Genomic DNA, 18,646 nt, shown 5'->3' with positions numbered 1-18,646 from the left:
TCAAATAAGTTTTGCAGTAAGTTTAGAATTCGATTCGAACACCTGTAAACTTTCTTTCTGTTTTTTTTTATACCGGTGCCTGTGTATTTACCTATTTGCACTTTGTTTTGTGCTGATAAATTGTCGTTATTTGGAGTTTGGAATCTTCCGTTGAGTCGAGCTTTGTTCTTCCGGATATTCGTGTGATTTTGATTGGACATCTGAGATTGGACTCTGACTGTGTTCACTGTGTTGTGCAGATATTTTGAGATAGGACTCCTGTAAAAAGTACCTGATTATTTGAGATAGGAGTCCCAAGTTTGTGTTTGTTTTTGTGAAAGACAGATTTTACAACAAAAGTGCCACGATGTCTTCAGATAAACATTGTTGCGTTCCTGGTTGTAAAGGCAGTGGAGGTATGTTTGAAATATTTTTGTTCCTGTATCAATCTGCCTCTTAATCTTGTGGTTTGATTCCTGGCAAGGCCACAATCGAAAATTATTATGTTTGCTGGATAGTCAAAAATATTATTAACAGTGATTTATCACTATAAAATTCTTTTCAACTGGGTTTAACAATCATCATACATACATATAATCACGTCTATATCCCTTGCGGGGTAGACAGAGCCAACAGTCTTGTAAAGACTGATAGGCCACATTCAGCTATTTGGCTTTAAGATAGAATTGAGATTCAAATAGTGACAGGTTGCAAGCCCATCGCCTAAAAAAGAATCATGATGATGAGAATATTATGAGATTTAATCCAATTAGGCCACATATAACTTTAAGAAAGTTAGTTGTGAAAACCTCCGGCGATGGGTGCATGGTTGCGAAAGTCTTTTCTAGTAAGATAGTTATACTAGAAGTGTTAACTTCCAAAAAATAATTGTATAAAAAAACTACGCGTTTTATTGCTAATCGAACTAAAAAATTGAAAATAAATAATAGTTTAAAAAAAACTAAAAAACTACGCTTTTATTGCTAATGGGGCATTCCAAGGTAAGTGACACCAAACAAAAAAAAATAAAAGTGAAAATTATGTTAGAATATGCCTTTTGAATAACAGTACATAATCTTAACCTTACTAAACAGATTTATTTTTTCGTGAAAATCTGCATTTTTACTGTTTTTGCTCAATAGCAACACCGGATGTAGTCAAGCTCAATGCATAGAGTAATTGTCTATGGTTTTAAAAGTAAATATTTCGGCCATTTTGTTTGTGAATCGGCGCGTTGTCAACGTGAGCAAATTGATATATTATTAAAGATTTACGGCAAAAAATACGAAGCAAAACGGTAAGTTATGTTCTATGATATTAAACAAAATTTGGTAACCAGACTTGTGTCCCGACCGTCACAGATTGATTCAATTTTGTAAATTCTAACCTCAAAAACGATTGCTTATGATAAAATGTGTGCTTTGTAAGTAACGAATGGATAGAAATTGAGTGATTGTATACATTTTAAAGTAGCTATGGGCCGTTGGGCTTTTTAGACATTAATATTTAGGTATGTCCCGACCGTCACAGTCCCGACCGTCACAAACCCTACCGTCATGATCCTATGCTAGCAAAATTTTTGTTTTTGTGCAAATATCCCTTATATCGCTTGTATATCCAAAATATGATTAGTTTTGTGTTGGCTTTATTAGTTTTTGGTTTTATTTCGCATGGCATGAAGTGGTTGTGGTATAATTTTAGATGCCTATGGACGCGGCAGAGCGAAAACGTTTGTCTAGGGCCAGACAAAAAGAAGACCCAGATAAGAGAAAGCTTTTGTTAGAGAAGGAGAAGGAACGAAGTAGGAAAAGAAGAATAGAAGCTAAGAAAAACCAAGACCAAGAAGCGAAGATGATTCAGATGTCTCTAGCGATAAATCGCTCAACATTGGGCCTTCGTTATGTGCAAGAGATGATGATGAGGTACCATTAGCACCAGGTCCAAGTATGACGCACGAAAACACTATTCAGCATGGTTGTTTTGTGTTAGTAAGGGTAGAAAATGCAAAAAGAAAAAATAAAATTTATAGATACGTCGCTATTTGTCAGGGACCTCCAGAGGAAGATTCCGAAGTAAAGGTGATGTACATGAAAAATGTTTCTAAAGGAGATGAAGCAAAACAATTTATAAGTAATCCCAGCGATGTAGCATACGTAATGATGTCAGAAATAATTAAGGTGCTACCAGAGCCAACCATCCATACCAGTGGAGACCGAATTTTTTATGAATTCAATGAAAACATTGATGTTTTCGAGGCATGACCTAACTTTTTTTTTAACTTTTTAACTTTTTAAAACTTTTTCGCCATATTTTTCGTAACAACCGTTAATAAAGGTATAAAAAATACATGCATTTTTGTTCATTTGCTACTTGTCCCGACCGTCACATCGGCTTGTCCCGACCGTCACATTCTTCAAATCAGAATTTTGTTGAAAATTATAATTTAATTTCGAACAGATCTGTAAGTTTTGAAAGTTTTAACCTTTAAGTATACACACATAATTATTTGGACTAATATCATTAACAGTTTCTTACAAACTTTCATAAGTAGTTGTAAATCTGGAGTAGATTATTAAGTAAGAGTCCCGACCGTCACAATTTGTAACACTTTTTTTTTCAATGAAAAATATAATCTTAACACGTGAAATTCAGGTAAATTAGAGCTAACTTATTGAATTTTATATTACTGTTCATATCTATTGTGTACTGTTCAATATAAATAAAATATGTGTTTAAGTACATAGAAAAGAGAGTTAAAATGTCCCGACCGTCACCATGGAATGCCCCTAATCAAACTAAAAAATAGAAAATAAAAATTAATGACAAAGGAATTATAAAACAGTAGTAGCAAGTCGAACAATCAGTTATAGTCAATTACCTCCAATTAAAATTATAACAAAATTAAATTTATAAACAAAACAATTTAAATCTGAGTAAAAAGCGTGGGGTGCATTTTACTTCATTTTCTTAACTCTCTTGTCATAAATATATGCTAATAGAATGATTTTAATATTTACTACATCAGGCACCCCACGCTTTTTACTCAGATTTAAATTGTTTTGTTTATAAATTTAATTTTGTTATAATTTTAATTGGAGGTAATTGACTATAACTGATTGTTCGACTTGCTACTACTGTTTTATAATTCCTTTGTCATTAATTTTTATTTTCTATTTTTTAGTTTGATTAGCAATAAAAGCGTAGTTTTTAGATTTTTTTAAACTATTATTTTTTTTATAGGTCTAGTGGTTCGAATCGCTAACTTAACTTACACGTCAAAGTTCAAAACCCTAGACGTAGTGGTTTATGCTATGCGTTAATTACATCAGTCAATCAGATCAGTCAGCTAACTTGTCTCTAAATGAAGTCTGAATCTCACTATCAATAAGCCATCTAACTGAACGCGACCTTTCAGTCTTTCAAAGACTGGCATGTATGTGTACGATTCTTACATACATACAATTCTTTCATCTAGCCAAAAAGCTGAACGTGGCCCATCAGTCTTTTCAAGACTGTTGGCTCTGTCTACCCCGCAAGGGATATATACGTGACTATATGTATTGTGTAACAAACCGTGGCTATCACCTTTACGCTACAATAATTACGGGGTGCGAATTTGTACCACTGAATTTGGCGGGAAAATCGTTACGCCATTTTCTACCGCGCCGATTTGTTAGCGAAGATAAAACGTACCGTGTAGGTATTAGTGCCGTGTGATTACCCGCAATTTATAATTGGATCCAGCTATCTGTTGCTAAATGGCAACAAAGTGAATAGGCATATTATCTACTGAAGCTTACTGGTGTGCCGTGTGGTTCCCGGCACCAATACAAAAATGAATAGGACCACTCCATCTGTTTCCCATGGATGTCGTAAAAGGCGACTAAGGGATAGGCTTATAAAATTGCGATCCTTTTTTTAGGCGATGGGCTAGCAACCTGTCACTATTTGGATCTCAATTCCATAATTAAGCCGAGCAGCTGAACGTGGCCATTCAGTCTTTTCGAGACTATTGGCTCTGTCTACCACGTAAGGGATATGGACGTGACTATATGTATGTATGTATCTATGAAGCTTACTGGTCTGATTACTGGTCCTCCTTATACCGTGCATATTTATTATTTATTTATTTATTTTATATTGTAGAAGTCCATTAAGAGTAGGGTTGCCATCTCTAAAATTTGGAAAACCGGACTAGACGCGTGAAAACCCCGGATTTTAGAGTCCGAAAGCCGGACATGTTAACAAGATCTTTTAAACATATACAATGCAATAAAAGACATTTGAATATTAAACATCAAATCGGAACATTTCTAAAGTTTAGACCTACAGCAATGTAAGCGGCCCAATTTTTTTTATTTATTAATAATTTAAAACCCGGTCTACAAATGAAACCTTCCCCGGACGCTCCCCGGATGCCCTCTAAACTAGGACAAATCCGGGGAAACCTGGACGGATGGCAACCCTAATTAAGAGAGAGGTTGGGATTCTTCTTTAGGCACTGGGCTAGCAACCTGTGTATCTGTGAATCTCGATTCCATTAAGCTGAAGGTAGCCTGTCAGTCTTTTCTAGACTGTTGGCTTAGCTCCAGCTACAACTTAAGATATAAAGTCTTGATTTGTGTATTACATACATACATATAATCACGTCTATATCCCTTGCGGGGTAGATGGAGCCAACGGTCTTGAAAAGACTAAATGGCCACGTTCAGCTATTTGGCTTAATGATAGAATTGAGATTCAAATAGAGACATGTTGTTAGAAAATCACCTAAGAGTCCCAAGTATATAAGCGTATACCTTAGTCGCTTTTTTCGACATGGAAATGTTATAAAATGGTTCTATTCCAAAACCACACGGCACATTGCCTTAACTATATTGCCAGTTTAACGGCTACCAAGAAATTTTATGTTATTTTCTGATATTTCTTTGTCGTGTCAATCAAAATGACGTAAAATATGAAGAGGGATATCGGCTATTGGTTTTTATTATTGCTGTTTATTATCTGTTGGAAGCGGAAATGAGGAAAGCGTCGGTGGATGAACAGTTGAGTTACTCTCTCTCTCTCCCTCTCTCATCTCTGCGTGATCCCGGTCGCACTCTCCACAGAAGTAAATAAATAAATAAATAAATATATACGGGACAAATTACACAGATTGAGTTAGCCTCGAAGCTCGAGACTTGTGATACGAGATACTAACTATATTTTATAATAAATACTTATATAGATAAACATCCAAGACCCAGGCCAATCCGAGAAAGTTCGTTACTCATCATGCCCTGGCCGGGATTCGAACCCGGGACCTCCGGTGACACAGACAAGCGCACTACCGCTGCGCCACAGAGGCCGTAAGAAGAGTTTCGGGGCCCGGGGTCCGCGTTCCGACTGTTGGTCCGGTTCGTACTCCGGTCCGGTCCGGACTCCCTCCCTTGGTCCGGTTTTGGCGTGCTCCGATTTCGGTCTTAAGGCTTTAGTCATATCATCTTTTGCGACGTCCAGCCATGATCTTTTCGGCCAGCCCCTTTTACCTGCGCCTGGGCAAGTTAAGTTACTATAGCGGAATAAAATAACAATAAGCACAGGTTCAATTGGGAATTAGGTTATTAGTTTAATTAGGTAGACAGAGCCAACAGTCTTGAAAATACTGATAGGCCAAGTTCAGCTGTTTGGCTTAATGATAGAATTGAGATTCAAATATTGTCAGGTTGCCAGCCCATCGCCTAAAAAAGAATCCCAAGTTTGTAAGCCTATCCCTTAGTCGCCTTTTACGACATCCGTGGGAAAGAGATGGAGTGGTCCTATTCTTTTTTCTATTGGTGCTGGGAACCATACGGCTATCTAAAGGTATGTAGTACTTAATATACGTGAACTGAACAAAACTATAAATTTATATCGCAACCATATCACATGTTATTATCTCCAAAACCACCCCAAAAACTCCACAGCAATAAAAATTCAAATAAAAATCCAATTTATATCCTCTGAGGATGACTTGCAATAAAAGAGCGGGACAGAACTATATGACGTCATGTGCACCTATCTCATTCTTGCATTACGTCATTACTTGTCCAAATCAATGATGACACTTGACACGCTCCGAGCGAAATCCAGTCTTACGTTCCTAAAATAGAGTTTAATTTGGGTTACTGATATCCGTGACGTCATGACAAAAGGGTGTCAATATTGTTGTACGAGGATGAAAAGAAAATGGTTTCTAACATTCTGTGTTAAGGTTCAAATTGGTGTGTGTTCTATTAATAGATATTGTAAGCGATTTTTGATGTTCCATAACAGAGTAGAGCGTCAAATGACTTGTTTTCGCTAGTTTTCTTTGTAGGCGGAACTTTAAGGGGGGAAAACAAGGGCTTTGAACAAATATTCAGAAAATGATGTGACAAGATAAGTACCGTGTGGTTCCCGGCACCAATAGATAAAGGAACAGGACCACTCCATCTCTTTCCTTTGGGTGTCGTAAAAGCCGATTAAGGGATAGGCTTATAAATTTGGGATTCTTCTTTTAGGCGACGGGCTAGCAACCTGTCACTGTATGAATCTCGATTCTATCATTAAGATAAACAGCTGAACGTGGCCTTAGGTTTTTTCGAGACTGTTGGCTCTGTCTACCCCGCAAGGAATATAGATGAAGTATGTATTCAGAAAAAAAATTGATTAGAATTCTAAAATTTTCTTTAACATTACATTACATTACATTATATTTTTAGTAGCCGCCTCTGTGGCGCAGCGGTAGTACGCTTGTCTGTGACACCGTAGATCCCAGGTTTGAATCCCGGCGAGGGCATGATGACAAATAGAACTTTATCTGATAACTACTTATTGATTAAAATATATAGTAACGTTGAGTTAATATCTCGTAACACAAGCCTCAAACTTACTTTGAGGCTAACCCTTACTTTGTAATTTGTCTCATATACCTACTCGTACATATTTTTATTTATTAACGAGTAGGTATATTACTCAAGAGATGAAGAAGATCTACATCCATATGTTCACGTCTAATCCCTTGCGGTGTTGACAAGACTTATAAAGGCTGAAAGACCACAGCTGTACGGTTGACACTAATATGATATTCATTATTCTTTATTATTTTTCCGCATTGCGATAACTACACTTCATTAAAATAACCTGAACGTAATATTTTCAAGTGTACGATATATTATAGTGGTTGATAAATCTTTATCACTTATGCGCGAAGCCTCCATTTAATTGCTACTTTGAACTCCCAAACTAAATGGTAAGTATTATAAACTATTGCATCATTAAAGCCCTCAGGGATGAATAATTTTCCCCGTTTTTTTTTTCACATTTTCCATTATTTCTTCGCTCCTTATAGTTGCAGCGTGATGTTATATAGCCTAAAGCCTTCATCGATAAATGGTCTATTAAACGCAAAAAGATTTTTTTCAATTTGAACCAATAGTTTCTGAGATTAGCGCTTTCAAACAAACAAACTCTTCAGCTTTATAATTCAAAAATTCAAAATTTTTATTCATTATTATAGGATATTATTATATCGCTTAATAATTGTCGTATGGTTTAACAACTTGGTTGACGTCAAATAAATTACTTAAAAACTAAATTTACTGCCGCTTCCAAGGCGTCAGTGCAGAAGAAGCGGTAACAAACTGCAATATTAGTAAAATATTAGTAAACTAATATTAGTAAAGATTGGATTAGGCATTTGTCTTCCATCTCGCCTGAAGGTAAGTGACGATAAGAACGATGATATTACATAGAGAGATAGAGAAGGGAAGAAGAGAAATCAATTTATTCTAATTTTGAATGTTCGCTTTTGAAATAAGGGAGATATTAGGAGGACCCGTTATCGTCGAATACGCATGAAAAGAGTAATGAGTTTCGAGAGAGCGGGAGAGGTCTGTAAGGATCTTAGCCACTGGCAATCCATAGTCTCTGCCTACCCCAATGGGAGGCTGCCGTGATGGTATATATGTATGTATAAATGTCCGCGAACAGTAGGTACTTCATTCATTCATTCATATAATCACATCTATATCCCTAGCGAGGTGGACAGAGCCAGCCGTCTTGAATTTCAATTTCAATGATGATGACAGTATTTCACAGTACAGTAGGTACTTGTATGGGAATTAATTCCACACCTTTTAGCTACACGAACCAAACAGGAATTATTAGTTTAGTTCGAGTTCGACTATTTGGTATTTCTAAGACAAAAAATTTACTAAGATTCAGATGTTGCTAGCCTAAAAGAAGAATTCCAAGTATATACATATGTCGTGATATCCATCCAATCATAATCTTCTGTAACAGAAGATTAAATGCTCCTTTGCCCCGTAAATCTAAAATGGCGTGTTTGTCCAATTTCGTGGTTCGAAAGCGCGCCGAAAAATGAAACGGTCCAAAATATTTACAATTTCGTTTCGCTCCGGTATTTTTGGGACACAATTTCAAACAATTTTCACTTCAGACGACTGAATTGTTTTCACAGAGCATAGAAGGGCCGGAGCGTACATTGTTGCTTTGTGTTGAATCTTTGAGAAGCCGTAGACCAATAACATCAAACGCTAGACGGAATGAAGGTAAACGGCGTATTGAAAATACAAAAAAGTTTCTATTAGTTTTGTTTTTTTTTTAGATTTTTTTCGGTCAAAAAAATAGGTAGTTTTGTGTATATGTGACGTTGCCCTATGTCTTTTCAAACGCAAAAAAAAGATTTTATTGTTTTTTACACTGAAATATACGAATTTTGAAGATTTTAGTAATGGCTCATCAAATTTGTAATATTTTTTTTTAGTTTCGGCCTTTCCTCTATTTTCTTAAGACAAATAAAAAAACACATCTTTAAAATTTCAAGAAGAAGAATAACAACCTACACTAAATGAAAAATAATGATACAAAAAGTATTAAAGCTAATCTGGGATCACTGGAAATAATTTATGTCAATTGTTTAATAAAATTGAAATGCTTTTTTGCCGATTAGACGAATAAAGCCTTATCATTCCGCGCAGATCGTAAAAAGCGATCAAGCGGGTAACTAAACGATTTAGAAGAATTTCCCCAAAGGCTATGTTGTTGAGCGGACATTATTAATATCGTAAAAATATATTTTTCAGTAAACTTAGTTTTAAGTAATTTATTTGACGTCAACCAATGTTGTGAAACCAAAAGATTTGACAATAGGCTATTTGACTGTAATAAAAATATTCATTTCTTTTATGTCATCAGTCTTAATATTATTTTTTTGGAGCGATTTGTAATAACGCGAGATAAAAATATTGCATTATTTTAACAAAATCCGTCTCAGAAAATAAGGTTTTTTTATGCAGCTGTCACGTGACTAAAAACGAACGTGATTGGCTATTTCTATTATGACGTCAATTATCCATAAACAGACTGTGGATCGTACTGTTCCTTAATGTTCGCTATTATTTTTCAAGATTTTATAAGTGTTTGATCGCTCAGGATTACTCAGATAACATAGTTATTTAATAATGGAAACCAATTTCGCGAAAGCTGACAGTCGAAACCTACCAAAAGACTTTTGGTAGGTCCACTTTTGGCAAAAGTGGACCCAATAATGGTTGGCGTCTTCTTCAAAGGCAATCCAGATTTCTATGCTGCCGAACTGAGGAATGTGAAAACATCAATCTACACTATCTACACTAATATTATAAAGAGGAAAACTTTGTTTGTTTGGTTGTAATGAATAGGCTCAAAAACTACTGGACCGATTTAAAAAATTCTTTCACCATTCGAAAGCTACATTACCCACGAGTAACATAGACTATATTTAATTTTGGAAAAAAATAGGGTTCCGTAATATATTTGGATTTTTCGGACACAAACTGAAAAAAATCAACCAAAAAGTTACTTATTTTGCGTACGCTGCCTAAACTACAAAAGATAGAACCATAAAATGTTTTAATTAATTGTAGATCTTATAAATATCTACAAAAAAAGTTCGCGACACACTATACCTATCTATTTCGTGTGAGGCACAACAACCACATTTTTATTTAAAAATCTTGAATTTTTTTGGTCTACATTTGAACGCGTTTTTTTTACTCATGCTATTAATCCTTATCAAAATAAATAATTTCATCAATAAGTACAGTTTATGTAGATAATATTTGGTCTTTGAATGATTAAAATTGGACGTTTGGTTTTGAAGTTGTGGTGAAATTAAAATATTACGATTTCTGCTGCACGGCCCGGGACTGCAGGCAGAAGTGACACTTTTGCCGGGAGCAAGACTTAGTTAGCCGCTTTGCCACCAGGACCACCCCTTTAGTTAGTTCTAATAGAGATATATTTAATATCGGCTGTGCATCCAAACAAAGCCGGGGCGGGTCGCTAGTGTAAGTATATCTTGGTAACCACTGATCTTAGATCATGATCTGAAACCACTTCTTGCGAATATTCAAATCCATCGGCATAGAAAAAAACGATTTCGTAGGAGAAATTATTGTTGAATTAGTGCATTTAGGCACTGCACAACATTTATAGGAACTCATTTTAATAATTGTCACACATATGACGTGGCACAAGTTAAATAAAACAAGAGAAAATCAAAACTTTTCGAAACACCAACAAGCTTTGTATGATATTTACACGAAATTTACGTCACTGCATGCCATGGCCGCCATATTGCTAAAAGTCGCGTTTTGGCGGCATATTTGAATATTGCATTTTCTTTTTCGATTTTTTAATAAAATAGCTGTAATAAAGGCAGAAAAGTATTTTTGTAGGGCTCCTTATAAACAAATAAATAGCCTAAGATAGTTTTTAGAACTTTGTCAAATAGCCTATTATTAAGCGATATGATCGTATACTATAATCTATACATATAATAAAACAGTAAAAATATTTTGTCTGTACATTTAGTATTTTTGACTGAAATGGATAGAGGGACACTTAGAATGAATAATAGAAAGCAAAAAATTTTTTTTTTAATTTCTTGTCTGTCTGTATGTATGATCACGATTATCTCCGAAAGTACTGAACCGATTTACTTCAAACTTTCACCAATTTCTTTGTTCTAACTCAGAATAACGTTTAGAGTTTGTTTCACTAAAATCGGTTCACTTAAAAAAAAGTTATCGACATTTGAATGAACTCAAGGCATCAGATTGCCTGCAAATAAGTTACGAAATTAAAAATTAAAAGTCATTTATCATTAAACGACAGCATTATACCTATAACATATAAATATAAGTGAAAGGCGACTAAGGAATGGGCTTACAACTTGGGATTCTTTTTTAGGCGATGGGCGAGCAACCTATCACTTTTTGAATCTCAATTCTATCATTAAGTCAAATAGCTGAACGTGGCCATTCAGTCTTTTTAAGCCTGTTGGCTCTGTCTACCCCGCAAGGGATATAGACGTGATCATATGTATGTAGTCTACTTTAATTTCGACACCAACGCAACGGCCTCGATGGTCCAGTGGTTAGCCCGTGAGACTGTGGAGTTGGCGGTCCAAGTTCCTAATCCCAACAATTACAAGATAATTTTTTTTAATTAAAAATATTTTTTTTTGTATTGTTTGAGTATTTTATTTAAAAAAACTGAAAATCAAAATACTACATATAATAAAACGGTAAAAATATTTTGTCTGTACATTTAATATTTTGACTGAAACGGATAGAGATTTTTTTTTTTACATTTTTTGTCTGTCTGTCTGTATGATTAAGATTCAACTCGAAATTTACGCGGACGAAGTCGCGGGCAACAGCTAGTAATGAATAAAAATTTTGAATTTCGGTTTGAATTTTGACTGCAGTCAGCTGTACATAGAATGAATTAGAATGTTCTCGATACAGTCACGCTATACCGCAAACTATCTAGTTATCAACTGTCAATAGCAAAAAAAAGTTATGTTTCTAATTTTTTTCTTTCAATGCGTGAATTTTATTACTATTTTTACTAGCTGCATCCAGCTAAATGTGGCCTTTATTATTTTAGCTCTGTCTACACCGTAAGTACCTTATTTATTATGCGTGTGAACCTACAATGTGTATACCAAATAATATATAAGACAGCGTACTCGTAATATAAGATTAGATCTTATTCTAAAGTGTCCCGAACCACACGGCTCAACCATCCATCTAATTAACGTTATCTCCAAATGTCCCACTTTTTACTGCAAAAGATAGATTGCTTTCGTTAACAAAAAAGTGGGTTCGAAATTCGGTCGCAAATCAAAGATAATACCTAACTACGTACATCGTCCTCTGAGGCTTAACCTGTCACTAGGGTTGCCAGCTCGCTATAAACCTAGCTGCCCGCTAAGAACGAAATGTCCTTCTAAGTGTACCTACAGAGCAAATAAAAAAATTGGTATGTGACTACATGCTACATATACTATATTATAGAATCCTAAATCCAGATTTTAAGGCTGTGCGTTGACATCTCAATCAAGCTGTCAGTCAGTGACCAATAAACATACATACATAGAGCCACGTCTTTATCCTTCGCGGGGTAGACAGAGCCAACAAACTTGAAAAAACTAACAGGCCACGTTCGGCTCTTTGGCTTAATGATAGAATTGTGATTCAAATAGTGACAGGTTGTTAGCCCAAGAAAAATCCCAAGTTTAAAAGCGTATATCTTAGTCGCCTTTTACGACTATCATGGAAAAAAGATGAAGTGGTCCTATTCTTTTTGCCATTTGTATCGGGAAGCACACGGCTTCGATATATATTGGATTTTATATATAGTGGTACAAACATTTCCGAGACGTACCTAATTACGTCCGCTCAAATCAGAATAGGTACTTTACTTACAGTTATAACTGTAGGTGTTGACCAAAGAAGAGTGTTGGCTGCAATGTTTTACACCTTTACGGGGTAGCCACAGCCCACAATCTCAAATGGACTGAAAGGTTATATTCAGAACAGATACTGACAGGATGTCGGCAAATCTCAAATTTAATAGTCACAGCAAAAGAGAGTCTCGCGCACATTGTTTGTGCTTCGCTGTCAGACTAGCAAGGAAGCTTGCAATAATAGTGTGCCTATGTCGTCTTTTACGACATCCATGGGAAAGAGATGGAGTGGTCGTATTCTAATCACAAGGCATAAAAAGTAACTATATCCGGCTTTTCCTGCCTGGCAACCCTATCTGATGCTATATATCACTAAGATTCATAAATACCTATTTCACTTTCATACCTCAGATAAAGAATGTTTTGGCGCTTTTTCGGGTTTTTAATGGCCGTTTTTTTTGGCATATAATGATGTATGAGGGTTGGCTTTGGTCTTTTACGACATCCATGGAAAAGAGATGGAGCAGTCCTATTCTAAAGTGCTGGGAACCACAAGGCATAAAAACTCTTACGGCGAGGGAAAATCACCCAACCATCCAGCCAACCAATCCAACCATCATGAGGAAACCTGCACATTCAGGTAGCTGGATTTGTAAATATGCTCAACTACAGGTAGAGGTTCCCCCGGAAATTTTCCAGAGATACTTTGAACCTTAGTTGCTTCTAGTAAAAACCTGACTATCTAAGGTCGTGGTTCTAGACCCCGGGATCCACTCTAGAAAGATGAGAACCGTGATTCAAACTCAAATAGTGACAGGTAGCTAATAAAAAATAGCCTATCGTCTAAAAGAAGAATCCCAAGTATATTAGCCTTTCCTTTACTGTATGTCCCACAAAAAATAAACGCCTGTATGCAATGGATGCCGTGACATTTTTCAGACTTACCCCATCAGGACTCTGCTTTTTAACCTCGCAAATCTCCTTGAGGACATCTTGTAATTTCTTTGTGGAATCTGTAAAAAAACATGTTATGTTAAAGTCCATTCATTGTAAGGTTCATGCCATAAAAGGGTTTAGTAAAGAGGATTTCTCTTAAAAATTAAATATCCAACCACCATTTTATCATTTTCATCTATGGCTGAAAAAAAAAATGGCGCGAAATATTCAACATTCAAAAAATTGCACGCAAAAATAAGGAGAACGGGGAAGCAACTAGCGTACAATAATAATCACGTCCCTATTTCGTGGTAGACAGTCTCCAAATACTCGAAAAGACTGAAAGGTGGAATTGAGATTTAAATAATTACCGGTTACTAGCCCATCGCCTAAAAACAGATAAGCACCCAAGGTTCCTTTTCTTTCGGCCCTTTTCCGACGATTTTGTGCTTGTTTGTGACACCGGAGGTCCCGGGTTCGAATCCTGGTAAAGACATGATGAGAAACGAACTCTTTCTGATTCGCCTGGGCCTTGGATGAGTTTATCTATATAAGTATTTATTATAAAATATAGTATCGTTGAGTTAGTATCTCGTAACACAAGTATCGTATTTACTTCGAGGCCTACTCAATCCGTGTAATCTGCCCCGTATATATTTATTTGCTTTTTCTTGATTGACTTTTAAAATCTGCGCGACTCTGGAAAAACCATGTTTATTTTACGTTTTAAACGAAAACGTTTATTATTTTCCTTAACAACATTAGATGCTTTGAAAGAGCTTTGTAAGAAATCAAGGACCTTATACCAAATGTAGAAAATTTCTGCTTCAGACGGGAAGTTTAAGGGAAATTACCTTAAGTTTTTTGTACCCCTTCATTTCTTATTGTTGTTTGTCTCTTTCTTATTAGTCTAATTTGAAAGAGATGGAAAGTAAAAAGGTCATACAAGATCATTTTTTTATTTTAACATTACTCTTTTGAATTGGTATTCCACAGTTTAAATATTATCCGATGCTCTTACGGCGAAGGAAAAAATCATAAGGAAACCTGCACATTCAAACAACTGAATGGGTAAGCGGTATAGTTTAATATGACCATAAAATAATGACCGGTAAAGTTTGTAAAGGTCAGTCGTTTCGTGAAAAAACCTAACTCACCCAATCCAGGATCCATGGTCAAAGGGATACCCCGGGCTCCTCTCCAGAGTGGGGAGGAAGTACATTTACATACATACAATACGTCTATATCCCGTGCGGGGTAGACAGCGCCATCAGTCTTGAAAAGACTGAAAGGACACGCTCAGCTCTTCGGCTTAAGATTCAAATAAAATCCCAAGGTTATTAGTCTTTCCCTTACTTGCCTTTTACGACATCCGCCGAAAAGATGTGGTCCTATTCTTAAGTGCCCGAAACCGCACGGCACGCGATGGTGTAACCAGGACATAAGCCAAGAGGTTTCGGTTAATTTTCATGGAAGTGAAAAAAGGTGGCCATTTTTAATTTACTTTCATTTGAAGTACTGTACTAGTAATTTAAATTTGTAAGCAATTTGCTTATGGAAGAGGGGATGAGTGGGGAAGTCGATTAACGGAATTACAAGCAGGGTTGCCAGATGTTAAATAAATTTAATTGTCCAGTAATAGGTTTTTTTTAATGAGTTATTGTTCACATAAATACCAACATAGCATTTGCATTCGCATTACTTTGGTCATCTATGTATTACGTTAACGTATGTCTAGTCTCTAATCATCAATGAAAGAGGCGTTATAATAACACTAAGAGATTTTCTGAAATTCCCGCGGGTATTATGGTGATTTTTCGTTTTACGCGGACGGAGCTGTGGGCGACCTCATGTATAATCCTAAAGCAACAAACATAATATACATAACTGAAATAAAAAAGCGAAAATTTGTTTTAAATCAACGTAAAAATCTCCAATGAAAGGAAACCCAATTTAATGATAGCAATCAGTCGATTCGAGTGATTTGGTTTATTCATTAAACTCGCAATGTTATCGATGATTCGATGTCGACTCGTATACTTTTATATCACGCACGCCTCTTTTTTATAGGGTTAGGCAGAGACCACAAAAATTTACTTAATTTAATTAAATTTTATATCTGCCGCCGTGCAGTTCCCGACACCAATAGAAAAAAAAAGACTTACTCTTTCCTATTGGTATCGTAAAAGGCGACTAAGGATATGTTTACAACTTGGGATTCTTCTTTTAGTCATCTGTCACTATTTATTCGCTATGTAGCTAAACGCGGCCTATCAGTTCTTTCGAGACCGCTCTAACTAATCCCGCGGGAACATACATTCCTTTTTTCGGGATGAAATATACCCTTATAATAGCATTCTCAGTTACTTAGTTTGTTTGTTACCTCTTCATAGTTTATCATCACAATCAATATTAAATCTCTAATGTACCTTTTTAGTATTGTAAATATGGCAACCCTGACCCTTACTGACATGACGTCAGATAGTAGTATTATACAAAATGTCCGAACTAATAATAGACCGGACTAGAATTACAGGAAACTGCAAATTACATAGTAAACTCAATGGAATAAGGTTTCTAGGAAATTATTTTATTTATAGTTATCTATTCCTTTTCATTTGTATTGGAACTAATTCTTCTTCTATAGAATTTTAGGGTTCCGTTAGGTATCTATCAGGTTAAAATGGGACCCTTATACTAATACTACGGTGTCTGTCTGTTCGTCTGTCACCAAGCTATATCCAATAAATCGTGATAGCTAGAAAGTTGACATTTTCACAAAATATGTTTCCGATGCCGCTATATCAGCAAAAACTTACCAAAAATACGTAAATAAAAGATTTTTCGTATTTTTTTTGCGGGATTATATTTTCACAGATAATTAAGTTGTATGTTGCCTTCTGGGCACTCTCCCGCATGTTGATGCTATGCAGGGACTGTACAATTTGTAAATTCAATTTTAGTTTGTAATCATCTTTTTTTTCTTTTTTATAAGTAGTTTAAGTTTTAATTTGAGTTCACAGCACAGAGTAGAAGAAATAGAAACATTGATTCCGTCTTTTCTACTTTACAAATCGTAAATGTTACAAAGACGTAGTCTCTGCTTACCCCTCCGGGAAAGAGGCGTGATTTTATGTATGTGTGTAAATGTTAGAATGTAGAATAAATAAATAAAAGAGAAGGGTAACTCACACGATGCTAACTCCTGGAGCTGCTGGAACTCGGCCGGCGAGAGTTTGTCCCATTGGAAGCTGACCGGGGCGGGGTTAGGCATCTCCTGGAACAAATTATCATGAATCAATCGGTCTATAATGGAGTAAAGAACGTCCTGACAAAGGGTCAGGTCAAGTGTACCCGAAACCGCGGAGCTGAAGCTGAAGAGGGTAATGAAAGCTGCAGTGTAGTTTGTTCCGCCGCTTCTTCTTGTGTAATGCGCTTTGGAAGCGGTAGTAGTTATAATTAGATTTAAGTGATGTAACGTCAATAAGTGATACCTTGTATCCAATTTTGAAAATATATCTATTCTATTCTTAATGTAGACGAAGCGAAAGAAGTATGCAGAGATCGTGGCAGGTGGAAAGATGTAGTCTCTGATACCTCTCCGGGGAAAAGGCGTGGTTTTATGTATGTATGTATATATATTATATTCAGACAGTGATAGTTTGTTGGTTAATTACTTTCAAGAATACTCTTAAGTTTTAATCTTTTTCATGATTTGACTCTGCGCGGCGCGATTTGGAGTCAGGTATATACAGTCGATTTTGAGTCAGATATTCGTTATCACAAGTAGGGTTTGAGAATATTGGGATGTTTAAAATTGCAAAGGGAATGCGCTTCTTCCTCCTGGCTTTAGTCCCGGTTGCATCCTCACCACTCTGGAGAAGAGTTCGGAGTATGCCCTTGACCATTTATCCTGGACTAGCTGTGCCCGCGACTTCGTCCGCGTGGAATAGTTATTTGGGCATCATATTTATTTTTGCAAACATTCTCCTCGGCTTAATAGCGGGCGGTCACGCGTATTAGAAAGAACGCTGGTTCGCCGTATTAAATGTTTCGCTGCAAATTGCTTATAACGACCATATCTCAAAACCTATTCGTCTGATTTATATACTGTAAATGGCAATTTTAGTCTACATGAAAAGCCGAAAGTAATAAACATATTTATTTGGATAAGGATTAATACTGAATTAAAGAAAATTGGTTTTAAAATATCTTATGTTTATAATGAAAAAATAATCTTAAAAAATGAACATAAAAGTGGTTATTGTAAGTAAACCTTAAGAGATAGATATATGCTCTCGCGGACTTTTTTGTGGCAAAAAATGAGTTCTTCACATCTTTAGTACATTGTTTTACTATATCTTTGTTGGTTTGCGTAGCGTTCGCGTGGAAAGCTCGCAGATGGCCGACTCATTCAACTTTCATCAGCATTGTTGACGTTTCCCGTAGGAAATCCGGGATAAAATGTAGCCTATAGCCTTCCTCGATAAATAGACTATCTAACAGTGAAAGAATTATTCAAATCGGTTCAGTAGTTTCTGAGATTAGCGCGTTTAAACAAACAAACAAACAAACAAAACAAACTCTTCAGCTTTATAATATTAGTATAGATTGGGTGAGTAAGGTTTTAATACGAAGCGACTCCCATCAGACATCCGCAACCTTTGCAGGTAAACCTAACCCATATTGGATCGATCACGGTTACACATCCAGTGGCCTGAATGTGCAGGTTTCCTCACCACGTTTTCCCTCACCGTAAGAGCATCGGTTGGTATTCAAACCAATACAAAAAAGAATAGGACCACTCCATCTCGTTCCCATGGATGTCGTAAAAGGCAACTAAGGGATAGGCTAACAAACTTGGGATTCTTTTTTAGGCGATGGGTTAGCAACCTGTCACTATTTGAATCTCAATTCTATCATTAAGCTAAATAGCTGAACGTGGCCATTCAGTCTTTTCAAGACTGTTTG

The 18,646-nt window shown here is 36.0% G+C and overlaps 1 protein-coding gene across 1 annotated transcript in view; it reads right to left on the bottom strand.

The window, feature by feature from the left end:
* The window catches only part of LOC106135630 (diacylglycerol kinase 1), a 112,332-nt gene that overhangs the window by 40,348 nt on the left and 53,338 nt on the right, over positions 1-18,646 (bottom strand). Inside the window, exons 2-3 of the mRNA XM_013335984.2 lie at positions 16,868-16,952; positions 13,685-13,752 (exon numbers count right to left, since the gene is read on the bottom strand). Coding sequence (XP_013191438.1) covers positions 13,685-13,752; positions 16,868-16,949 — 150 coding nt within the window. The 5' untranslated portion in view covers positions 16,950-16,952. The remainder of the gene's footprint in view (positions 1-13,684; positions 13,753-16,867; positions 16,953-18,646) is intronic.

Source organism: Amyelois transitella, chromosome 29 (genome assembly GCF_032362555.1).
Source record: "Amyelois transitella isolate CPQ chromosome 29, ilAmyTran1.1, whole genome shotgun sequence".
Lineage (NCBI taxonomy): Eukaryota > Metazoa > Arthropoda > Insecta > Lepidoptera > Pyralidae > Amyelois > Amyelois transitella.
Note: the sequence above shows the minus strand (reverse complement) of the source record. Positions and strands in the feature narration are given on the sequence as shown.